General features: G+C 40.2%; 1 protein-coding gene across 2 annotated transcripts in view; it reads left to right on the top strand.

Moving 5' to 3' along the window:
* strn (striatin, calmodulin binding protein) overlaps positions 1–26,022 on the top strand; it is an 88,174-nt gene that overhangs the window by 59,393 nt on the left and 2,759 nt on the right. The window contains exons 3-17 of one of the 2 annotated variants that reach the window (XM_055635135.1): positions 225–298; positions 2,430–2,508; positions 3,196–3,366; positions 4,923–5,073; positions 8,137–8,275; positions 10,418–10,459; positions 11,799–11,909; positions 12,996–13,139; positions 13,290–13,426; positions 14,425–14,600; positions 17,352–17,399; positions 17,863–17,984; positions 23,453–23,620; positions 24,090–24,227; positions 24,372–24,476. In XM_055635135.1, the coding sequence (XP_055491110.1) occupies positions 225–298; positions 2,430–2,508; positions 3,196–3,366; positions 4,923–5,073; positions 8,137–8,275; positions 10,418–10,459; positions 11,799–11,909; positions 12,996–13,139; positions 13,290–13,426; positions 14,425–14,600; positions 17,352–17,399; positions 17,863–17,984; positions 23,453–23,620; positions 24,090–24,227; positions 24,372–24,476 (1,805 nt within the window). The remainder of the gene's footprint in view (positions 1–224; positions 299–2,429; positions 2,509–3,195; positions 3,367–4,922; positions 5,074–8,136; positions 8,276–10,417; positions 10,460–11,798; positions 11,910–12,995; positions 13,140–13,289; positions 13,427–14,424; positions 14,601–17,351; positions 17,400–17,862; positions 17,985–23,452; positions 23,621–24,089; positions 24,228–24,371; positions 24,477–26,022) is intronic. The other variant, XM_055635136.1, reaches the window with a different exon arrangement.

The following is a 26,022-nucleotide window of genomic DNA, read 5'->3' as shown; positions in this document are numbered from 1 at the left end:
CAAAATTTTCCAGTTTTCTGGAAAAACGTTTTCTTCCACCTTTTTTGAACCACATGAACAAAATATGCACTTGTTTTCTTTGTTCAATTAATAGTTTGAATGTTGGTGTACGCCAAAGAATTTGAGAGTTATTCTAATTCTACTTAATCTGTTATTCTGCAGTGAGATATCGCCTATGGGTGCCTTAGCTCTCCGATAAACCTTTTTCTCCATTTTCCTTTCAGAGCTAAACACCATAAATTGAAATACGGCACAGAGTTGAATCAAGGAGATATGAAGCCTCCAAATTATGATTCTGGTAAGATATGCTTGCTGAAGGTAGCTTTCCATACAAGAATAGCCAACATATTTGCAGGCACTGTCATGTTAGTTTTGGCAGCGACATCTAAAATGTCAAGTTACTGAGCTTTTAGAGTACAGGTAAGAAATGAATCTGTAATTCAGGTTGAAAGATGTGGGCCAAAAGGTGCTGTATAGCTCTAAGTCTCTACCCAAGATGTCATAAGGGCAGAAGAAATTGTAACTGGTTCTGTTCATTCTGGAAGAGCATTTTATGTCCCAAAGTTTTTATTCATAAAGTTAAAGGTTCATTATTAACTTCTTGAATGTATTTTAGTAAGGCATTTGATAACATCCCTCATATTAGGCTGATCCAGAAGATTAAGATGTCACAATTGTTTAAGGAATTATTCACCTCAGTCGATTTGAATCCAATTAATATTGAGGAAACAATTGGGGTAAATTAGGGTTAAAAATTGTTCTGTTGTTGTATGGAAATGATATTTGGCTATTTCAAACTGATTCCTGGTAAGCTTGTGGAAGCATCATTTCATCCGGACCACCTGGTTAGCATGAAAATCCATCTGATTTCGTAATGTCCAGGCTTTGTCCACGCACCTCTTCCAACATTTTCCCACCCCCTACTACAATCTGTCTGAAGAAAGATCCCGACCCAAAACGTTGCATATCCATGATCTCCAGAGATGCTGCTTGACCTGCTGAGCTATTCCAGCATGGTGTCTTACCATGTTCAGTTATCTGTCCAATGTGAGAGTATGCAGTGTGTCACCACAAGGAGACCAAAGTGTTTTTCTTTTCCTAAAATCATAGAAAACATAGAAAATAGGTGCAGGAGTAGGCCATTCGGCCCTTTGAGCCTGATTCAATATGATCATGGCTGATCATCCAACTCAGTATCCTGTACCTGCCCTCTCTCCAAACCCCCTGATCCCTTTAGCCACAAGGGCCACCTTGGCTAAAGGTGGCCCTTGTGGCCAATGGAATATCACCTTGGCTAATGAGCCTAAATTTGAACGATTTATTTCCTCTGTGATCTCGCAGCAATTTTCTAATATTTGTACAAAAAGGCAATGAATATAAAGGTACAAATGTAATTGATTAAAAAAAAATGAGTTTAAAACCTCAAAACATTTATCATGGTAAGTTAATGATAAGAACTAGATTTAAGCTAATGAATAGAATATTACTTGTTGAAAGGCATACGATTTTGTACAGCAGTGAGACAGTACCTTTCTCTGTGGGGTCTGCCTCACTAATACAGGAATTGCAGTTGAGCAGTAATTTCTCAGGAATTTGGAGTTGCAGGTGAAGTGTATCTTCAGAGGTAGTCTTGCCCTATTTCAACTGAGCGGTACAAAGTAAAAAGAGCATTTGCATTTGTCATTGTTTTAATTCTCAGCATATCTTAAATCAATTGCACAATGAATTAAGCATTTATGAAGAGCAGATACTGTTATTTAAGCAATTAGGAAAGCCTATTTGTTCAGTGTAGTCTCTCAAACAGCAAGCAACTAGCTTATCCATTATGTGAAGGAAGACACAAAGTGCTGGTGCAACATAGTGGCTCAGGCAGCATCTCTGGAGAAAAGGAACAGGTGACATTTTGGTTTGGAACCCTTTTTTAGACTGATTGTTGGTTGAGGAATTATCCATATGTGATGTTGGTTGAGAAATGGATGTTTAGCAGGACAAGGTGGACTGTTCTTCAAATAGTGCTAACGACATATTTTACACTCACCAAAATCAGAAAACTCTGATTAACATCATGTCTAAAAGAATATTAATCAGTAATGCAGTGCTAAAACAGTCAAACAGACTGTGATTAACTCCCAAGAGCATGGCTTGGAAAAAAGCCTTCTGTTCCGCTTTTAGTACAGAGCTGATCAGTAAATTTGTTCTGAAATTGAAACAATCATCCAGACAGCTGATTCTGGAAGAGACCTGAATGCCACCGCCATCTCTAGCTGTATGTATGTCAATTGGAAGCCAAGGACCAGATTACTACTTTACCCTATGTAAGTGTGCAATTGGGAAGCACAACTTCTGGACATACCACTCTTCCTACAGCATTGTTCTTAATATTAGTATGTTTGTTAATGAGGAATTCAATCTGACTCATACCTTTCTAGATGAAGGGAATGAAAATGAAATACAGACCACACAAAATAATCAATTAACATGGAAGCAAGGGAGACAGCTGCTTCGTCAGTGAGTATTTGCAATTACTCTTCCAATTCAAAAATATTTTGTTTTTAATATCTCAACTCTTGGTGCCTTAACTGTAAAAACAAGCTTTTCATTCAATTTTGTGTTTAAATTTGAAAAACTATATAACAAGTTGAAAAGTAACCTTTAAATTGTAACTTTAGATATCATTATTCTGTGCAGAATCATAATGTAAAATGTTTTTTGAGGGATTGGCTGTCCTTTGTTAATTAGCATAGTCAATTTCGCTTATTTCATCATGGATTTTTAATTTGATATTCAGATGACTCTTCAACTGTATTGCTATGAATAAATATTGTTGGAAGATCCCCCTCCAGCTAGATCCAAATAAGGAAACCGCTGAGTTTTTTTGGTATCGACAATGTAATGAATGTTGAATTGTTAACAATAGCCCAGTACTGGGAGCTTTCATTTTCCTGTGATTATAGAGGCTGGTACTGAAAGAGACTCATCACTTTCAATCTGCAGCTGGTACGAATGACTTTTTTTTTGCTAGTACTCGCAGCAGTAAAGCAGAATGTTGTAGAGTATTTCTTGCTGGTATATTTTCCTCATATTTTCAAAATAGTGCATCATTTGTATCTAGCTAATTTGCTGGGTAAATTGTGAAGAAGCTTCATAAGATTCTCATGTTTTAAAAAAATGCTGCAATCCACTGTGTTTTGTCAGATACTTGCAGGAGGTGGGTTACACAGATACCATAATAGATGTGAAGTCAAGGCGAGCACGGGCACTACTTGGCCTCACTGGTGATGATCCAGACAAATTATCAGAAAACAAGAGTTTGGAGTCTGTTATAAATGGTGGTGAAACGCTATTGAAAAGGACGGACATGATTGGGTAAGTGCCTTATACTGCCAAAGTGCATCTATTTTAGATCTAAATTTAAATCTAGATTTGATGTACTTCCTCTTCAACCTCTTGTACTAGATTTCTTAAAATAGTGCTAATAGTATGTTGGGTCACTTCTTCAATTTTATTTGTGTAATATTCTGGATTTTTTTCAAAATTCATTAGAGACAAACAGGCAGGCTTTCACCCCTACTGCAAACATATAATATCACTATATACTGCATTGATTTACTCTGAATTAATTTGACTTGCATGCTGGCCCAACCATTTATTTGGCCATTCCATTACAGTAGTTCCAACATTTTATGTATTTATTTGTTTTCATTTGGCTCGAGGCCAGAAACTTACATTCTTAAACCTTGTGCTTAAACTTTGAATTATTTCTTTTTGATGTTGCATATTTGCTGTTATGTGATTGTTGTGATCAAAAAAATCAAAATGCTAGCATTAATATGATAGAAAAATGTGACGTGAAAAATGTTCAAGTCTATATCAAAAAGCTTTCATTTTCTTTGGGGTGGCAGTAAAGACTGAAGTAAAGACTCAGTTATTTTTCCATGCTGTTCGAGGCAAATATTTTAGTGGCATTTAAGAGACTTTCGGTTAGCCGTATGGATATGGAGGGATGTGGATAATGTGCAAACAGATACGAGTTGGTGTCATGTTCGGCACAGACATTGTGGCCTGTAAGGCCTGTTCTTGTGCCATACTGCTGTGTGTTCTATATTCTAATTTGAACATTCATTGGATTTTTACCTTATTACTCTTAATTAATATTTATCTTAAAAGTTGTTGATGTGATAAGACATTACAAAAAACATCTTACCTAGTAGGCTAAGATGTGAGTTCATGAAAAATTAAGAATCGTCTAAAAATGTATTGCGTAAATTTAGTGTGTGGGTTGGATTTTTTCTGTTTTTTTAATTTCATATATGATGTAGGGAATACAGATTGTCAAATGTTTAAGATGACAGTTTTTATCGTGTGAGGAGATTATTGTGCTGTCATAATAACTGGAACAAAATGATATGTAAAAAGATTATCTTGCAAGGAGCCAATGTGAGTAGAACGGCCTCTTGCTGAGCTCTATAATTAGGAGAATATCTTTAGCATATATTGGCAACAAAATAACTATTCCAGCTGTTTTTTTCTGTAATCCCTACATTTTTTATCAGTTCTGTAAATCCTGGAGAACATACTGTTTTACATCTGTAGGTTTGAGATGGGAAACATACATAGAAAATATATTGTATTTGTTTCACTCTTAAAGATATATGAAAGACATGCCCCCAGAAATCTTTCACATATTCCTTAATGGTCTGTTGTAGAGCAAATCCAAAGGAATTTGGAAATGATGTAAGAGGCTTGTGAGGAATGAATCATAGAAAGAAACATTTGCCTTTTATCAGTCAACATAGGAACAATGTGATATTTTGTGATCTCACATTTGCTGCAAGTTATCTACGAACTAAACAGATTATGTTATTTCCCCCCCCCCCCCCCCCCCCCCCCCCCCCCCCCCCCCCCCCCCCCCCCCCCCCCCCAAATTCCGGAGAGAAAGTTAAACCTCTTCCGACCGATTCAGCAGATGTGCTGGAAACGTTTAAATTTCTTGAAAATGCTGCAGCGGTATTTAGCGATGAAGATGACGATGATGAGTCTGATGGAAAAGAGCAAACCATTATTGATACCTCGGTAGGTTAAATATTTGGACACGAGTAAATAAGTTAACATTTCTTATCAGTATATTAATGAAAAATGTGTCAAATTAATTCCATGTTTTTCTTCCATGGATTCTCAATGATGCTCCTTTTGATTGTGTAAAACATATTCCCAATTTGTGTGAAAATCCACAAAATACAGTCGCTTTTGAAAATGTTTTGTAATGGAACACTACGGCCCAGGAACAGGCCCTTCCAATTAGCAATGAAATCCAATTTAAACTGGGTTTGAAGTAACTGTTTCAAGGGATTAGTTTCAAACCATTGAAGCAGTTGCAAGTGACCTGATTGTTTTTAGTTTATGCAATCGTCTGAATAACAATAAATTAACCATCTAATTACATCCCTCCCCCTCTGTCAAGTGCCATATCTATTGTACATTCCTTCAAATTTACTTCAAGTTTGCTTTGAACGTTTTTATCTTGCTGATTAGCTTTTGTTTACTATAATCTTTCTTGCTTGCTCCAATATGTAATTTTATTGGGATTCTTGATGACACTCCCCGGAAGAACCACAAGGTCGCTTAAATAAATACAAAGACAAAGTGCTGGAGTAACTCAGTGGATCAGGCAGCATCTCTGGAGAACGTTTTGTATCAAGCCCCTTCTTCAGGCCACTTCAATAACATTTACCATGTTTGCCACGTTTCATCTCACTTCTTCCACCTCACTCTATTCCCCTCACACCACACCAGCTCCATAGTGCTGCTTGTGATCTTCCCATTCTGGATCTTTGGTTGTGTCCTTGTCTGCATCGTGAATATCTGAACATCTTGAATATCATTTCCAGCAAATTAATTTCCCAAACTTTGTCTTGTTAGTCTCCCATCATTGTGATTATTTCTGAAGGATGCAAGGTAACTGCTTCTCGGTTTCAGCAACTATATCAAATACTAGACTAAGTGGGACCCATGGGGTCCCTGTCACACGGGAGGCCTGGTCCCACAACGCAATGCGTTCCCCCAACGCAATATTCCACCACTCACCGTAGCACCCAACTGCGCAGGCGCGGCTCATTTCCCCATATCCCCCAGCACTTCATCCCCCTCCTCTTCACCCTCCCTCATTTCCCCTCTCCTCCCCTCCTCCAATCCCTCCCTCACCTCTCCCTCCCTCTCCTTTCCCCTACCCTCAGTAACTCCCTCCCTCCATAAATCCTATCTCCTCCCTACCCCCTTCTATCCCTCTATCCACCACCTATTCCACTCCTCACCTCCCTGTAACCCCCCACTGCCCCCTCCTCACCTCACCTCTCCCACTGCCCTCCTCTCCCTCTATTCCCCACTCCCTACTTCCCCCACTCCCCCCTCCTCTCACTCTATCGCCCCTCCTCCCCCACTCTCCTTTCTCACCTCCTCCCTTTTCTTTCCCCTCTCCTTTCCCCTCCCCCACTCCCAGTCACTCCCTCCTTTCCATAGTCACTCCTCCCTCCATAACTCCCTACCCCCTCTCCTCCCTACCCCCCTCCTCCTCCCCCTCCCTCTCCCTCCCTACCGCATCCTCCTCTCCCTCAATCCCCCCACACTCCCTCCTCACCTCCCCAGGATCTCGAGGTTGACGCTCCTCTCCCTTCTTGCGTGCCCTGGCGGAGCATCAGTCGTCGGTGCCCTCAGAGCCAGGCTCAGCACCCAGGCCTCGGGATCCCCGGCAGAAACGCCACAACAGCAGGCAGGCAGGCGGGCTGTGCCAACAGGCAGGTGGGCGCCGGCAGAGAAACGGGCCGCATCGGCAGGCAGGTGGGTCACGCCGGCAGGAAGGTGGGCGGGCCATGCCGGCAGGGAGGCAGGCCGCGGCCGGTGACTGACAGTAGACGTTTTTAAACATTAATAACTTTTAAAATATACCACTGCTCGGAACAAAGCGTGGTACATTTGCAGCACAGGACAATGATGAGTAAGGTGGCGAAAAATCGTAGCGCTATCGTGCACCGTTTTTGCACAGATGTGAAAACAATGCAAACTGGAAGATAACAAGATGAAAGTTTTAGTTATGTATGTATTGATAATGAAGTTTATTTGAACTTAGACTGGACAATTCCTCTTCGTGCAAGTTCTGTATAGTACAGAGACTTCCACTCTCTTGCCACACTGTGGTCTTAACCTGGAATAATTTTTTTTTTTTTTAACCCAGATGCATTCTAGTGTTGGCTTCTAGGTCAGTCCCAACATGTTCTATTTACTTAATGCCATCTTCAATTCAAAAGCTTTTTTGCTTAAAATCTATTATTAAATTAGTTAAGCACTGGTGTGAGAATCAACTTAAAACATGGAGAACTTACAAAGCAGTCAAATCAGACCTCCCCACCAATAATCCCACACTTGAGTTGTCAATGAAACGAAGATGACAATCACTTCCAAAAGCAATCTTGCCAAAAATAACTCTGATTGGTGCCATGCTTTTATTACACTTAGATTAATTTTCTATCAAGTTATTTTTGTTTCATATTTCTTGTTTTTACAAATACATATCTACGGGAAATGTATTAACAACAAGCAGTGGGTTGGGATTCCAATAAATCAGACCAAATTATAGTAATTAAAATAAGCAGAATTAGCATGGAGAAGGGAGAAAGTTAGAATGGAAATCAGGATGAGAAAGGAAAGGGAGCAGAACTATTCACAAATTTTAAAATAATCACTTTGCGTTTTCCAGTGTATGGACTTTGCTGCAGCTGATGCTACGATGCAGCACCCTCTGATGGTGGGCATCTGGAATTGTACTAAACAGCAATTGACTCACAAAACCTATTCCAACAGTAATAAATATCACAACCTTATAGGCTCAGTGCAGAGGCTCAACATTGTACATCAATAACATAATGTCTATAAATTAAGTAATATCAGAATATGAACTGAACATACCCTTATTATGAAAGTACGCTATACATATGCTGACAGCTGCAAATCAAATAAAGATATATAAAGTCTGATTTTAACTGTGAAAGATTCTTGAATGACATCACTCTATTTTATAGTGTGCTACTAAATTCCAAAAAGCTTGATTGTCACTTGCTGATTAAATGACTCTTCCTTTGGCAGTTTGATAAAGTTGCACCTTCTAATGCAATAGAAGATATGGACACTGTGGAAGCACTGAGAGAGTTTGACTTCTTAGGAACTACTGAAGATGGGGAAGAAGCAGGGGAGTCCAGGAGCGCAGGCGATGGAACAGAATGGGGTAAAACCTTTTGATATCTTGTTGAATTCAAACTATCAACTTGTTTGCTTTAAATATTTGTTATGTATTAAAAATGATTAAAAAAGGTTTACATTAAAAATGGATATCTTCAGGTTAGATGCTTCATAAAAATTGGGATGTAAAATATACTTAAGCATTTTCAGAAATGTGCCTACCTGAAATAAAAGTTGGGCTGCTAATGACAATTGTTAGCTCCTCTCTTTTATCTTTCTGGTTTATAAGATTCCTTAGTTCATGGTGAGCTGGAGGACATGTTCTTTGCTTTACAAAAATAAATGATCAATAAAAAATAATTGTCATTCTTGCGCATCATATTTATTAATGACATTCTCGGATTTGCCTGTTGTAACATTGGGCTCCCTGTTTGAAAATGAAAGAAAATAACAATGGTTCGAGTTTCTCAGTACTTCAAAAAAGGCACCAGGCTAAAGTTACTGGTAGTATGTGAGAGTGTCAGTTTATTATACCGCTAATTTACCATTTGAAAGGCAAACCATCAAAACAATTGGTAATGATATCTGGAAGGTGCGTTATTAGTATGTTGAAATTGTTGTATTGCATATTTATATCAGTTCTAACTAAAGATGTAGATAATTTTGGACAAAACACAGACCTGAGTCGGTACAGTGGAAGAGAATTAATGGAAAGAGTACATTATACTCTTGTGTAGCTAGCTTTGAAGGCCATTGTAAAATGTTTGAATATAATTTAGTTAATTTGTAAGTATTTGGAAGAAAATCCAGTCTAGGAACCAAGCTGTGTTGTGAAGCTTGAACAGATATGAGGTCTGGGAGGATTAACCATGGCCGGGGAATCCACCCGGGTTGGTTGCTTTTCACGGGTTCGCTCTCAGGAAGGCTGATCTGAAGTCTGTAACAGTAGCCCTGGGTACAGATATACACATGGCTGTCGGGGTGAGTGTTGCATTCTGCAGACTTTCTGTTCAATACGAACATGGAATGCATTGAGCTTGTCGGGGAGGGATGCGTTGTTGCCAGCATCCTGCCCAACTTAGCTTTGTAGCCCATTATAGCATGGGTCGTGCCACAATTGACAGATCTCAGTTTGGTTTGTTTGGAACTCTAGCTCAGTCCGGAATTGTCTCTTGGTACCTCTCATGGCTTTGTGAAGGTTGCACCTTGATTTACTGTACAGGTCAGAGTCACCCGACTTGAAGGCCTCATGATTTCATTAGGGAGTGGGTCTAACATGTTCATCCATGGTTTCTGGTTAGATACACTTGACTTCTGTGGCATGCATTCTTCACCACACTTACTGATGAAGTCTGTGATGGCGGTGACATTCTCATTTAGGTTGGCTGTTGTGTCCTTGAATATGGACCAGTCCACCAACTCAAGGCATTCACATAGGAGATCATCTATTTCCTCAGAACAGCACTGTATGACTTTACCAAACCTGCTCTCTTCTACTTGCAAATGGGGAAAGTGCCCCATGGTCCGATTTTCCAAAATGCAGGTACAGGATGGAGTAGTAGCCGGGTTATCTTCGACCAGAAATTCAGCTGAATTGCTGTGGCTGCCAGAGTGGTCAATGACTGGATATGACCTCTTATATAACTTCTTACAGCATCGTCATTACCTACGAGTCAGGAAAATTTAGAAACATTCTGTACTTACCGAAATGTATTTCCTCATTGTTGAATTGATTATAGTACTGATGAGTTTATTTTTATTTGGTATTTTGCGAAACATAGCTTGTCAGATATTTGGTGATAACCAAATAAAACACTGACCAGAAGTATCTGTGTACTATTGACAAATGTACAGGTTTGATTTTTAGGCACTGTAGTCTTTAAGGGTATAAAGCATGGATAGGACTAAAAACTGATGATCTCTTTAGACCTTTTAAGAAGGTTTATAAATAAATTACTGGAGGTAATGATTTATCATAGCCTAAAAAAAAATTCCCAATAAATCTGATCACTTAATGGGTGTTTTGGGTACTTTGCTTCTGAAATTGTTCCTTTGGTGTCAGCTGACCTGAATTTAAGAAGTGGTGTAGTATGCAAGGCATTCAATGCAAGCAACTTCTAGATGAGTGTTTTATTTTAATTATCTATCTGAACTGTTTAATTAATTTCTCAATGGGATTTCATTTCAGATTTTGAGAGGGTTGCTGATGAAAGTTCAACACTAGCTCAAGGTAAATTGGAGGAAACTACATTAAAAGGAATCTGGATGTATGAGGAACATGCCACTGAAGATAGTTGAGGGAAGGAGTAGGAAATGATGAGGCCTAGAATAGTGTTAAAATGAAGATGAAAGCATTGAAGATGAAGTGAGTCAATAGAACGTTGTGACAGAAAAATGTCACTTTATGGTTGCAACTAAGAGTTTGTTCAAAATTGACTGATTTAGCAGCAGAATGCACAGAAAACTGGATGGGGGACATAGGGAGTTTCAAAATGATCTATGGGACTGGCTGAGGTTGCAAATCTAGAATGAGATAAGGCTACCAGGGTATTTGAAATAAACATTACGAGTTTTGCATTGACTAATTGCTTGTTCCACCACCCTATATAGAGATGATAATTGAAGTTGAATGGTGGAACCCAGTGTTAACAGTGTCAGTCAGTGGTAAAATGACATACCATCATTAAAACCTTTTAAGTATGTGATATGTGGCAAAAATCATTTAAAAAAAATGGCACTTGTTTATGTATCTCCTGTGTAAATTGAACACATTCTGGGAGTGAACTGTGCAATTGGAACTATACTAAACCAGTGCATTCTTTGTGAGGAACCGTGCAGGAGTAATAGCTGTGGAGGAAAGTTTGCAAATTTACTATGTACAAAGGATTACTACTAAATATCCACTAAACGTGTGATGTTAGGACAACGAGAGTTGTGTAATCCAGGGATTACCTGTGGAACAAATGATTAATGTTATATTGAAAATCATTTTGGATTCTGGTTAGCTGAATTTTGAAAGCGTGCTTTGGTTTTATCAAACCACTACCATGCACAAGTAACTAATATAGTAAAATTAACTCTATAAAATGGTAAAAACTTATGATGCTATAGCAAAGGGTTAACATAGCCATGACAAGATGATGCTCAGGATGGCTATTATTCCCAAGAAAGTATTTGGGGTGCTTTGCATGGATATTTTCTAATAAAGCTTGCAAAAAATTCTGTAACTACTGCCAGAAATGTGAGTGTGTGTGAGTATTTTACTGTATTAAATCCCATGGTCCATTGATGGATTGGCTCTCCTTTCCCTAAAATAGCCAATGTGATGATATATTCAAGAAGACTCAAATATAACAAAACTCTAATGTCGATTATGATTAATTGTATTTTGATAATTAAGATAATCCCTGCTGAGATAATTTTTGTGGAACCATATAATCGTTTAGCTCTAATTATGGACTTGCTGTGATGTTTCTTTAACAGACCATTTTGGAACTTCCTTCTAATGGTGTAAGAGGTGGATTGTTCCATTAGGCATTCTCTGATTTGTTTCACTATGCTGTGTTTAGACAAGGAAGATGTGTGTCCCACACCAGAGAGCTGGGACGTGGACCAGGGACTAATAACAAAACTCAAGGAGCAGTACAAAAAGGAGCGAAAGGGGAAAAAGGGGGTGAAGAGTAAGTGCGTATGAAATCTGGTATACCTTTGGCTCAAACTCTCTTTTACCACACTTTTCCAACAAAAGTATCAGATACTCTGGATACAAAAGTATCCAGTTCCTTTAAAACCATCTGCTTCGTCTGAGCTATTCTTGATCATCTCTTTCACCATTGCCTTGTTTTAACATTTTTGTGGGAACTTGTTGCTTAAAACTATATTTAATTCCTTTTGTCATTTGCCTGCTGTTTTATTTTTCTGCAACCTGCATTTATTTTCCATGACTTAATGTCATAGATTTTAGTTTTGTGTGCTGATAACCAACTAAACTTTTATAACTCTCTACAAATGAAAAAAACATTAACATGGCTAGTGCCTAATTCTGTTGTCTGACTGGTTGGTGGAAGGACGTTTTATTTTCATGTATAAAATTAATCTTGTGAGTAGCAAAATAAATTAAGTTATTGCAGTGATCAAAATTATGGACTACAGATTCCATCTAAGAAATGATGGTCTACTACACCTAATCCGTCACTGTGAACCTATTCCAGAGAAGAGACAAGTGCATGGTATCACTTGCAAATGAGCATCATCAAAGAGTGTTAGGCTAAACAACTTGAAAGCTGTAAAGATATACAACAAATGCACAATTGCATTATAAACATTGGTTAGTATGAGAGCAAATTTGTTGTTTCCAAGTGTACTCCAAAATAGGGTACATTTTAATACCTTGCAATAGTTTTATATGCTTACTCAGGATTAGAATACAGTGCCCTCCATAATGTTTAGGACAAAGACCCGTCATTTATTTATTTGCCTCTGTACTCCACAATTTGAGATTTGTGATAGAAATAATCACACGTGGTTAAAGTGCGCATTGCCAGATTTTATTAAAGGCCATTTTTGTACATTTTGGTTTCACCATGTAGAAATTACAGTTGTCCCCCCCCCATTACTTGCTTTTGCTAATCCAATGCTTAAGAATATAATCAAGTCAATATTTTAAGAATAGGCAGACCTGAAATTATGCAATTCCATCACTTTTCATAGGGTGATTGGATGAAAGATCCAATGTTACTTTTAAGCTTTGCTTTACTTCTTAACAGGGCCGAACAGATCAAAGTTACAAGACATGTTGGCTACTTTAAGAGATGTAGATGAACTTCCTCCACTGCAGTCTTCAGTAAATTCTCCTCCCAGACCAATTAGCACACGATTAACTGAGCATGAAACCGGCAGGACAGAAGAAGGTAGGTTATAGGAAAAATGTATATCTTTTCAAAGTCTTAAATGCTGGTCAATGTAAATAGTTTTAGTTTAAAATGCCAATGTATTCTGTGCCTTAGTAGTATTCTCAAATTTATATTGAATTAACAATTTTTTTTGTTTAATTCTGGTAGTTGAAGCATTGACCTTTCCGCCAGGATCGGGAAAATCCTTTATCATGGGTACAGACGAAGCACTGGAGAACGCATTGGGTCTTGGGGAGTTGGCCGGCCTTACAGTTGCTAATGAAGCAGACCCGTTAAATTATGATGTAAGTTGGATGTAAATTCTTCATGAATCGCACAATAGCATTAGGAGCAACCAGAATGCCTCATTTTTCCATGTTAACAGCACAGGAGGAGTGGGGGAGGAGGGGGGCTCTGGGTAGGGTAAATCACAAGCAGAACACACAATTTCTGGTGTGTTCTTATAGCCTCATCATTTATGTTTTCAGAGTTGATAATGTTAATAAATACTGAGAGTTAGATAGACGGTTTAAGAGGTTTATCAGAACTTGCAAAAGGAAATTAGATAAATACTTAAAAAGGGTATACATTGGTGCGACTGCATTTAGAATATTGTGTTCAGTTCTGGGCACCATGTTATAGGAAAGATATTGTCAAGATTGAAAGGGGTCCAAAAGGATTTACGAACATGTTGCTAGAACTAGAGGGTGTGAGCTATAGGGAGAGGTTGAATAGGCTGGGGCGCAGGAGGTTGAGGTGGGATCTTATAGAGTTGTACAAAATCATGAGAGGAATAGTCTCTTTCCCATAATAGGGAAATCGAGGACCAGAGGGCATAGGTTCAAGGTGAAGGGGGAAAGATTGAATAGGAATCTGAGGAGTAACTTTTTCACACAACGGGTGGTGGGTGTTTGGAACAAGTCGGCAGAGGCGGTAGTTGAGGCTGGGACTATCCCATCGTTTAAGAAACAGTTAGACAGGTACATGGATAGGACAGGTTTGGACGGGATATGGACCAAGCGCAGGCAAGTGGAACAAGTGTAGCTTGGATATTGTTGGCCGGTGTGGGCAAGTTGGGCAGAAAGGCTTATTTCCACACTGTATCACTCAACGACTCTATGTGGAATGTTAATGGAACAAATCAAATAGCTTTTCCATAGACTTGGCACTGGCTCTGTTGGCCAAATTCAGTGTTGCACTATATGATTCAAAAGTTTGGTTAAACCAGGGCAGAAATCCATAATTGATCTATGTGTTACTCTTGATAATTACATTCTGAAGTTTATTTGGACTTTCATTACAGATCGCAAACAATAAAGATGCATTAAGAAAGACTTGGAATCCTAAATTCACGTTACGGAGTCATTTTGATGGGATAAGAGGCCTTGCGTTTCACCCGGTTGAACCTGTTCTGGTAACTGCCTCAGAAGATCACACGGTGAAGTTATGGAATTTACAAAAGACTACTCCAGCAAAAAAGTAAGAATGATGAAACACACCAATACACCCTTGATTTGTAACGCTTTTGGTGTCAATTCAAAAAACAAAGAATATTTTATTCACATAACGCTGCTCCTGCACAATAAATTTAAATAATTTAGAACATGCACTTTAATCACAACAGAACTCATTCATTTCATTAATTTGCTATAAAAATGATGCAAGTCACTTTCAGACTATTGTACTGTATCTTTTGTTTGTGGAATGTGCTGGTCAGTGGCGTGATTGTGATTTTTTAAAGAAATCGGTTAGAGGGGGAAACGGGTTGAAAATTGAAGTAATAAGTGAGTTCGGTATTCCAACTGTGCATGCCCTGGGCAAAGGTCACTATGCATAAACAGTCCTGGAAAGCAGTGGAGCAGTGGACCTTCATTTCTTCCGTTTTGTCCAGCTTTGATTCTTCTAGGTAAGAAAATAATGCCTTCAAACGATGAAATAGTTGTATTTATTGTTCCTTTGTTAAAAGCTAGGATTATTTTGTCATTTTTATTGCTTAATGCTTTGGTGAGTGAGCGAGGTCACGCTCGTCTGTGGTCGGTGTCGGGCCCGGGTCTATTGAATTGCTGCTGGGCCGTCCCCGGGTGTCCCGTCCCTGTCCAAGGGCGGCCGCAGGTGTCGGGCCGGGCTTGCAGCCTGCGCGGGGAGGGGGCTAAGTTGCTGCAGTGTTTTGTGTGTATGGCTGGTGCTCGGCTTTCGCCAACGCCGGGGGGGATTGGCCGCCAGCGGGCCCCGGCCCGTTGGGGAGCGGGGTTGGGCAGGAGTTAGTGCTTCTTCTCCACACTGGCTGAGGGCCTGGGGCCACTGGTGTCGTCGGTCCAGGGCTGTCGGTTGGCTCGGTGGGAGTTGAGCTGGAGTTGGCTGAAAAATTCCATTGCCTTGAAATTAGCAGAATAGTGAAAGGCAATGGAAATCTTCAGCAAACCCCAGCTCAACGTCCGCCGGGCCAACCGATAGCCCTGGACCGTTGACACCAGCGGCCCCAGGCCTACAGCCAATGCGGAGAAGAAGCGGCAACTCCAGCCCAACCCTACTCTCCGAAGGGCCGGGGACCGCCAGCAGCCACCCCCCCCCTCCCCCCCCCGGCGCTGGTAAAAGCCAAGCACCAGCCATACACACAAAGTGCTGCATCAACTCAGCCCCCTCCACGCCCCAGCTGCAAGCCCAGCCCGACACCTGCGGCCGTACCGGGACAGGGACAGGACACCCAGGGGGGGGGGGGGGGGCATGGGATGGCCCAGCAGCAACTCAACAGACCTGGGCCCGACACCGACCACGGACGAGCACAATCTCGCTCACTCACCAAAGCATAAAGCAATAAAAACGACAAAATAAACTTAGCTTTTAACAAAGAGCAATAAATACAACTATTTCATAGTTTGAAAGCAGTATTTTCTTATCTCGAAGAATCAAAGCTGGAAAAAACAGAAGAAATGAAGGTCCAATACTTCACTGCTTTCCATGGCTGTTATGCATAGTAATCTTTGACCTGGGCATGCACAGTCGGAATACCAAACTTGCTTATTGCAATAATATGGAGAAGCAAATCTAGTTGAAGAATCAATTGAGTTATCGACTGAATCAATCTGTAATTGTAATGTGGGCTCCCATTACAGATGGTCATTGCATTGTATTTATGTGGCAGAAAGATTACATGCCACTTTGCCCAAGTCTGACTTGCCCAAATTATGTTGTGTGCAGGTTATGGACTGCATCATTTTCTGAGGAGTAGCTAATGGGAATGGTATATTGTGGATCATCAGTAAACGTTGCAGGTTAAGATGGAGGGTTCATTGATGAAAGAACTGAAGAATGGTTGGGATAAGGACATTGCCCTGATAAATTCAGGCATGAATGCCATGTTGCTGAAATTGTTGGCCTTCAAACATCTTTGGATTTGGTGTGATTCTAACCAATGGAGTGTTACCCCTCAAACCAATCTTCATCTTACTTTTACTAAGTCCCCTTGATACCCTCACCAATCAAATGCTGCATTGATGTTAAAATCCATCATTTTAATCTACTTCCGTCCAGTGCTTGTACTCTAATAGTGTCCCAGTAGAACCCAAGCTAAGCACCAGTGAACAGGCTTTAGAGCAACAGAAGGATGGATGACTTCATCTACACATCACTCTGCCTTGGAAAAGCAGCCAACATAATCCCAAACTAATTTACCTCCTTCATCTCCCTGCTCGTATCCGGCAGAAACTAAAGAAGCTTGAAAACGCACACTGTCACACTCTGGAACTGCTTCCCCTCCATTATGAGACTTCTGAATGGTCCTTCCACAAGCTGGGGTACTGTTTCATCACTTATCACCTCAGGATTCACCTCTAGCCCATTGGGGACATTGGACTTGTCTAAGGAACTAATGTGCTACAATGCTGAGAACTGTATTCTGCACTGTATTCTCCTTTGCTCAGTCTATTGTACTTGAATTTGAACTGATTGTATCTATATATTGTATATCAGATCTGTTTGGATAACATGCAAAACAAAGCCTTTCACTATATCTCAGTACATGTGACAATAATAAATCAAAACCTGTATAGCTAGTCATTGTGTAGTCTCATATAGAGGAAAGGCAAAAATGTCAGATTTCTGGTAAGAGAACATTAATTGGATTTGTATATATTTGGTTAAAATTTTGCTCTAACTATGAAAGTATTTCATTTAGGCTTCTGCTATGTCATGTGACAAAATAACAATCATATTATTTATTTATTTCCACAGGAGTACATCACTGGACGTAGAACCCATATACACGTTCAGGGCTCACAGGTAAGCTGGAATACCTAGCAGTTTTCAGATATAGGGGCTCCCTGGGTTTGTGATGGCCTGACACGGAATGTGACTTTAATATATACATTCCCCCATACATTTTTAAAGTATACATTTTAAAGTAATATTAATAGTAATTATTTTAAAGTAGTAATAATAATAACATGTTTTGTGATATTCATTGATGATTTGATGCAGTACATATTACATTAGTTTAATTATGGGCATTGTTATGTTGAACGTTCAACGAAATGTAAGAATTGTAGCAAATATACACTGGGTGATATGATATGGGATAAATATAGAAATCAGATGTTTCTGACTTGGGGAGAAATCTCACAGAAAGTTCTCCCGTAATGGAATCCCAATGCAACCCAGGGACTTCCTGTAATGCAAAGGAAACTCTATTTGAAACACTTGGGATAGAGAATTAAATTTGTTTTAATTCCTTTGTGTTGGATAGGGGCCCAGTGTTGTGTGTTGTGATGAGTACCAGTGGGGAGCAATGTTTCAGTGGAGGAACTGATGGATTGATCCAGTGTTGGAATGCACCCAGTTCCAATGTTGATCCCTATGATTCATATGGTGCGTATATCTACCTATTTTGTCAATAGCGATTTTATGTACTGCCTGTTATTTCGAAAACTGTTTAAGTAAAATATGGCCAAGAAATTGCATTATTGCCTTTTAATCATATTGTAGGTCACCCTGATAACCTCAAAGTCTCATAAAGATTGACTTCAATCACATAATCTTCAATCTCACAGATCGGTATGCTTGGGTTACCTGTGCAACATTTTACTAGTGTTTTCATTGTGGTGTTTTGTTGGTCTTTACAAGTTCCTGCAGCTGTCAACCAGTTCTTAAAATGAAAATATCACACTTTTCAACCTAGAGGGGGTGGTGTGACTGAAAGAACAGATATTGCATAAATGTGAGGTAGAAAACTGATCCTTGGCAGTGTAATTTGCCTGTCCCACTTAGGCGACTATTTAGGTGACTGCAGGAGATTATGCGGTCGCCATATGTTCGCGGGTGGTTGCCGGGTAGTCGCCTTCCTGCTCGTGAGGAATTCCCACATTCTGGGAACTAGACGCAGCCTCATTATGGTCGCCGCAAATTTTTAAACATGTTGTAAAATTAGCGGCGACCAGAATGAAGCCGCCATGGAGAGTAGCGAGAATTCTCGTGCCGTAGGTGCAGTGGTTGTAGGTCGCCAGGAAGTCGTAGGTACTCGTAGATTGTAGCCGGTGCTGACCGGTGAGTTTCATTGGCTCATTGTGAAAAATAACTGTAAGCAGTAGTTTTCAGAGCCAAGGATAACCGACCGGTAATGTGAATGTCCGCCGAGCTTCACAGCCGTGTATCTCTGGCTTCTTAAAAGTTGTCTCCACTCCTTCACTCCCCTTCTCCCCTCCTCTTCCCCCCTCTTTTAAAGGACTTACGTGACCCTTCCCGTACACTGTGCTTTCACCGTCTTAATTACAGCGCCAACCTTCCTGTTCATCGCGGTGTGTGTCTGTATCACATTGGCTTTGCACCATGTGAATTTCACTCAGTCAACGCTCCCCCCGCTTGCGCTGTCCCTCGCCTACATAACAGGCTGGTGAAGGAAGCGATGTGTTCCACTCTGACAGCCGCCATTCCAGTTGCCGGTTTTCAGGTGACTGCCGGCGGCTTGACGGTCGCCAGCAATCGCCTGAAACATTGCCTAAGTGGGACAGGCCCATAAAGAGACTCAAACAATCATGTTGAAGAACAGTATCTACAAGAGGCATGTTCTTTGTGCAAAAGTTCCATGAAGATTCTCCTAGTAAAAGATCCCCAGGGGAGCTTCTGTATGGACATGGATGCAGTCTGCTAACATCTGCACTTTGGTAAACCTGCAATGTAGGCAGATGCTCTTGGGCTGCTGGGCCAAAAGAAAAAAATTCTCTCCTTGAGTACAGAATGTGAGTGTCCCTCCCCCCCTCCTGGTACATTAATGAACAGCAAACTACAATGTGACAGAGACCAGCATCCACAGCTTGGAATTATTTCTGAGCTTAAGCTGTGCATGACTGGAATTGACCTCCAGCTTCCTCTCACAACAAATTACTCTGTAAAATGTATGCTTTTGTTTGCATTTACTACATTATATTTTATTTTCAAATTAACTTTTCATGTGACAAAGTTGCATATTCACAGAAGTGATGCAGGATTTGGGAAGTCAGGGAAACTGCTGGTGTCCCTGATGCCTACACCACTGGGAATTCTGTCCAGGTGCAGTTCCTTACAACACTGTGTAGGGAATTGGAGCTTTGCTGGACGATGTCAAGATTGCCCGGGAGAATGAGAGCTTCATTGGTAGGAGTTATAGTGAGTTGGTTACGCCTAAGGTTCAGGAAAAGAGTAGATGGGTGGCCATGAGGAAAGAGAGTAGGCAAAGAGTGTATGGAACCCCTGTGGCCATTGCGTTTTAAAACAGGTACACCATACTGTTGAGAGGGATGACTTGTCTGGGATGGGCAGCAGTCACAGTCAGGTCTGTGGCACCGAGCCTGACTCTAAGACACAGCAGGGAAGGGTAATATCAGGCAGGGCCATAATTGTAGGAGACTCGTTAATAAGGGGAACAGACTGGAGATTCTGTGGTAGCAATCAAAACTCCAGGATAGCGTGCTGCCTCCTTGGTGCCAGAATCCGGGATGTCTTGTGACTGCACGACATTCTCAAGCAGTAGCGTGAGCAGCCAGAAATTGTTATGCATGTTGGCACAAATGACATTGGTAAGAAAAGTGAAGATGTCCTGCGAAATGAATATAGGGAGTTAGGCATAAAGTTTAGAAGCAGGGCCTCCAAGGTAGTGATTTCCAGATTACTTCCAGTACAACCTGATAGTAACAGGATAGGAACAAGAAAATAAATGAATGCATGGGCGAGGGGTTGGTGCAGGGGGGATGGATTCAAACTTTTGGACCATTGGGATTTCGTCTGGGGCAAAGGTGGCCTGCACAAGTGGAATGGGTTACACCTAGGGGGATCCAATATAGAAACATAGAAAATAGGTGCAGGAGTAGGCCATTCGGCCCTTCGAGCCTGCACCGCCATTCAATATGATCATGGCTGATCATCCAACTCAGTATCCCATCCCTGCCTTCTCTCCATACCCCCTGATCCCTTTAGCCACAAGGGCCACATCTAACTCCCTCTTAAATATAGCCATATAGCCCTCAACTACCTTCTGTGGCAGAGAATCCACAGATTCAACTACTCTCAAACATCTTCATAGAAACATAGAAATTAGGTGCAGAGAATTCGGCACAGATTCACCACTCTCTGTGCAAAAAATGATTTTCTCATCTCGGTCCTAAAAGACTTCCCTCGTATCCTTAAACTGTGACCCCTTATTCTGGACTTCCCCAACATCGGGAATAATCTATCTGCATCTAGCCTGTCCAACCCCTTAAGAATTTTGTAAGTTTCTATAAGATCCACCCTCAATCTTCTAAATTCTAGCGAGTACAAGCCGAGTCTATCCAGTCTTTCTTCATATGAAAGTCCTGCCATCCCAGGAATCAGTCTGGTGAACCTTCTCTGTACTCCCTCTATGGCAAGAATGTCTTTCCTCAGATTTGGAGACCAAAACTGTACGCAATACTTCAGGTGTGGTCTCACCAAGACCCAGTACAACTGCAGTAGAACCTCCCTGCTCCTATACTCAAATCCTTTTGCTATGAATGCTAACATACCATTTGCTTTCTACAATGCCTGCTGCACCTGCATTCCTACTTTCAATGACTGGTGTACCATGACACCCAGGTCTTGTTGCATCTCCCCTTTTCCTAATCGGCTACCATTCAGATAATAGTCTACTTTCATGTTTTTGCCACTCACATTTATCCACATTATACTGCATTTGCCGTGCATTTGCCCACTCACCCAACCTATCCAAGTCACCTTGCAGCCTCCTAGCATCCTCCTCACAACTAACACTGCCCCCCAGCTTCATGTCATCCGCAAACTTGGAGATGTTGCATTCAATTCCCCTGTCAAAATCATTAATATACAGTATATTGTGAATAGCTGGGGTCCCAGCCTTGTGGTACCCCACTAGTCACTGCCTGCCTTTCTGAAAAGAACCCGTTTACTCCTATTCTTTGCTTCCTGTCTGCCAGCCAGTTCTCTATCCACATCAATACTGAACCCCCAATACCGTGTGCCTTAAGTTTGTATTCTAATCTCTTATGTGGGACCTTGGCGAAAGCCTGAAAGTCCAGATATAACGCATCCACTGGTTCTCCCTTATCCACTCTACTAGTTACATCCTTGAAAAATTCTATAAGATTCGTCAGACATGATTTAATTTTCATAAATCCATGCTGACTTTGTCCAATGATTTCACCACTTTCCAAATGTGCTGCTATCCCATCTTTAATGACTGACTATAGAATTTTCCCCACCAATATTCCAGCAGAAGGTTTATTAATGCTACTCGGGTGAGTTTAAACTAAATTGGCAGGGGGCGAAATCCAATGCATGGTGATGAAACAAGTTCAGTGGACAGGGTAGGCAGGAGCATTGTAGGAGCTAGGAAGAACTGTCGGATTGAATCGCATTCATTTTAATGCAAGAGGCTTGACGGGTAAAGCGGATGAACTCAGGGTATGGATACGTACATGCAACTTGGGACATTGTTACAGAAACCTGGCTAAGAGAGAGACGGGACTGGCAGCTTAATGTTCCAGAGTGCGTGCAACAGGTGAGATAGAGCTGGGAGGTAAAAGAGGAGAGGTTGCTTTATTAATTAAGGAGAATGCCATGGCAGTAGTCCAAGATGACATTACTGATGGTACGAGTGGAGCTGAGGAATATAAAAGGGATGATCACCTTGTTGGGAGTGTACTATAGGCCCCTAAATATTCTACGGGAATTAGAAGAACAAATATGCCAGGAGATTGCAGACAGCTGCAAGACTAATAGGGTTATCATAGATAGGGATTTTAACTTTCCCAATATCGACTGCATCTGCCATATGTCAAGGGTTTAGACGGGGTGGAATTTGTCATGTCTGTACAGAAGAGTTTCCTCAGGCAACATGTAGAAGGGAGAGGGAAAGCTTGAATTACTCTATGGAAATCGAAATGGACAAGTGACTGAAGTGTCTGTGAGTGAGCTTTTGGGACAGTGACCATAGTTCTATTAGCTTTAAACGTTGTTATGGAGAAAGACAATGCAGCCCACTAGTTAAAATACTGAATTGGGGCAATGCTAACTTTGATGGTATTAGGCTGGAACTTGCTCAAGTTAATTGGAGATAGCCAATATTTATTATTTGCCAGCAAATAAACATCTGGAAATTGGGATGTTTTTTAAAGTGCGATGACATAATGTCCCATGCATCTTGGAGCAAAGGGTAAAGCAGGTGAGAGTAAGAAAGTCTGGATGATGAGAGAAATTGAGGCTGTGGTCAGGAAAAAGAAGAAGTAGGGCAGGTATAGTCAGTTGGGATCAACTGTAAACTGGATATATTTCAGGAACTGAAGAGCATACTTAAGAAGGAAATCAGGTGATGGCTCTGGCAGATAATATTAAGAAAAATCCAAAGAGATTTTATGTACAGTAAGGGAATGAGGGTAACTAGAGAGAGGATAGAGCCTCTTAGAAAACCAAGCAGTCGGCTCTATGTGGAACTGCAAGAAATGGGCAAGGTCCTCTCCTCAGTTTTTACCATGGAGAAAGACATAAAGACATAAAGTCTGAAGAAGGGTTTCGGCCCGAAACGTTGCCTATTTCCTTCGCTCCATAGATGCTGCTGCACCCGCTGAGTTTCTCCAGCATTTTTGTGTACCTAAAGACTGGGGGACCTGGGAGAGTTAATGTGATAGTCTGTATTACCATCGAGGGGGTGCTGGACATCCTAAGGCTTATGAAGGTGGATAAATCTCCTGGGCCTGATCAGGTATATCCAAGGACACTGTGCTGTATGACTCTTAAGTGTAGGAAAATCTATGTGGAAGAGGACCTGAGAGTCTAACTTTGTTCTCATCTGAATGAACAAATTCTATTTACAGATCCTTCGGTATTACGGGGTGCATTGGAAGGACATAGTGATGCCATTTGGGGATTGGTCTATAGCGCAGCTCATCAACGCCTACTGTCCGGTTCAGCTGATGGTACTCTGCGGCTGTGGAACACCACTGAAATTGCACCTTCGCTTTGTGTAATCAATGAAAACAAAGGTATGGACTTAATTTGCCCAATTGAATAATATATTATTTGGGTTAGAGGGTGAGGATAAATAGACTGAAATTTAACCCACATATTAAAGTTTTTCATCATTTGAATTTTTCTCTCTGAAATTTGTGTCGAAATGTTGATTGCAAAGTGGTAATAGTAAATGCTCATAGATGTATTTCATGCATTAAACATAGTTACCAAAATCGCTTTTAATTCCTGGGACTCCGTACCCAGTAGCACTGTTGTAATATCTTCACCTGATGGATTATCTTTTTGTCAACCGTCAATCACAGTCCAGATGAGCATGGTAGAAATCTGGGTCTTCATATCATATCAACCATGATATTTAATATTTTAGTAGGTGTATGCAAAATCGATTTATATTTCATCTCAAGTCTATAATAAAAGGCTATAATTCAACATAACCAATTTTTAACAAGAGGAATGTACAATTTTATTTTTCTCCTGTAGAATGTGGAATCCCTACCTCTGTTGACATAGTCTGTAGTGATCCTTCTCATTTGGTGTCGTCATTTGTAAATGGACAGACCAGCATATTTGACATGGAGACATGCCAACGATTCCTCACCTTTGAGTCTAGTATTGATGGTATGTTTTTGAGCGTAAAATAACTTCTGACTATCAAAAAAAGTAAAACTAACAACATTGTAAACTGTATTATAAAAAGTGATTCAAATAAGAATCCAGATAATGTTATATTTTAAACATAAATATTTATTTTTGTTCATTCAGCTTCATCTACATGCCAAATTAATAAAGTCATTAGTCATCCTACGCTTCCTGTCACTATAACAGCCCATGAGGACAGATACATAAAATTCTTTGACAATAACACAGGTAGGAAACTCTTTGTTCTTTCTTTGTTTGTTCCTGTTTGCTAATACCTGAGCCTCCTGTATTATTGCATGGTCATTAAGAAAGCTTTAGTTGCTATCCAACACCACCAGCTGAATAAACCCCACTTTTTAAACACGGTGTATTTATATTCGTCGGTGCTTTTCTTCACTTGGAGTTGTTGATCTTCTTGATAATGCCCTTAAAACAGTGCGTCCCATATGGTCAAACATATTGGCAAACAAAAGGTTTTGATAGGATCTTCTTTGAAGCAAGCTAATAAATTGCTTGAATTGTTTATATGAAACAGAAACAGGCCCTTCTGTCCACATGACCAAGTACTGTCTACGCTAATCCCGTTTACCATTGCTTGTTGCTGCATGTTCAGAAGAAATGTGACCAATCCCAAGCTGATTGCCAACTCCTAAAGTGGCTTGTTCTCCTGATGTGGCCTGACATCCATTTGAGAGATTATTTTGGATCACATTGACTACAAAAGAAGGCTGGCCATTTGTGACTGATTCTGATGATGGATCATGTCACGTGTTGAGCCTATGCCTTCCCTAGTCAAGGTGTAAAACTAAGTGGATAAGTTCCCCTTCTCTCCACTCCATATCTTTCCCTGATTCTTGGTGAAAAATGACATGGCTGAGGAAGGGCTGTAGCTCATTGCCATAGATTAACAGAGTATAAATTTAAAGACATATAAGATATTCAGCCAGTTCCAGTCTTTATAATGGTATAATAATGGTATATGGACACACTGATCTGTTTTGTAGTCAATGCCGACTATGTTCTGTTGTGCTGAAGCAAAGCAAGAATTTCATTGTCCTATCAGGGACACATGACAATAAACTATCTTGAATCTTTATAATAGAAGCATTTACCTTGTTTAAGCTGCTTTCATCTGGAACCAAATATATCTCCGAACATTTTGATAATTACTAAATAAACAGAAAATCAAAATAGTGGTAAAGTAGTGAGCCACATTTTTCTGTTTTTGAAGTTCATGCTGTGATTTAGGTCGGTCCTGAACCATAACTGCTTAATATAATTCAATTATTCTTATCCTTGACATGGTAATTGATTTTATTGGACTGAACAAACAAAGCTTAAAAAGCAGGTGAATTTGATAATGGCAAATTCTATTTGGAATTGTGGTATCAGCTTCCTCCAGAATAAAAATATGCGTAATTTATTTCTTATTTTACTTATATTAGCCAGCTTTCATAAAAGGAAAAATTATTCAGAGAGATTAGCCCTGTTGATTTTTTTCTGCACTGCAAATATGTTCATTTTAGTGCCCCGGGATCTTTTAAAGTTATTGGAAAAGGTAAATACTACTCTAATATTCTATCCAAACGATGGCATCTGTAATAGCACGATGTCAGTGGTTTTTACACCTTAAATGTCCGCCTGGAGAATTATTTGAATCTAAATAGGGTGTCAGAATATAATATAAGGACGTAGGAAAATGGTGTTACAGTCGATTTCTGCAGTTGAATATCTAATACTTTTACAGTCTCAATAGACCAAACGACTATCTTAT

The sequence above is a fragment of the Leucoraja erinacea genome, chromosome 5, assembly GCF_028641065.1.
Source record: "Leucoraja erinacea ecotype New England chromosome 5, Leri_hhj_1, whole genome shotgun sequence".
Taxonomy (NCBI): domain Eukaryota; kingdom Metazoa; phylum Chordata; class Chondrichthyes; order Rajiformes; family Rajidae; genus Leucoraja; species Leucoraja erinaceus.
This window is presented reverse-complemented; position numbering and strand designations above follow the sequence as displayed.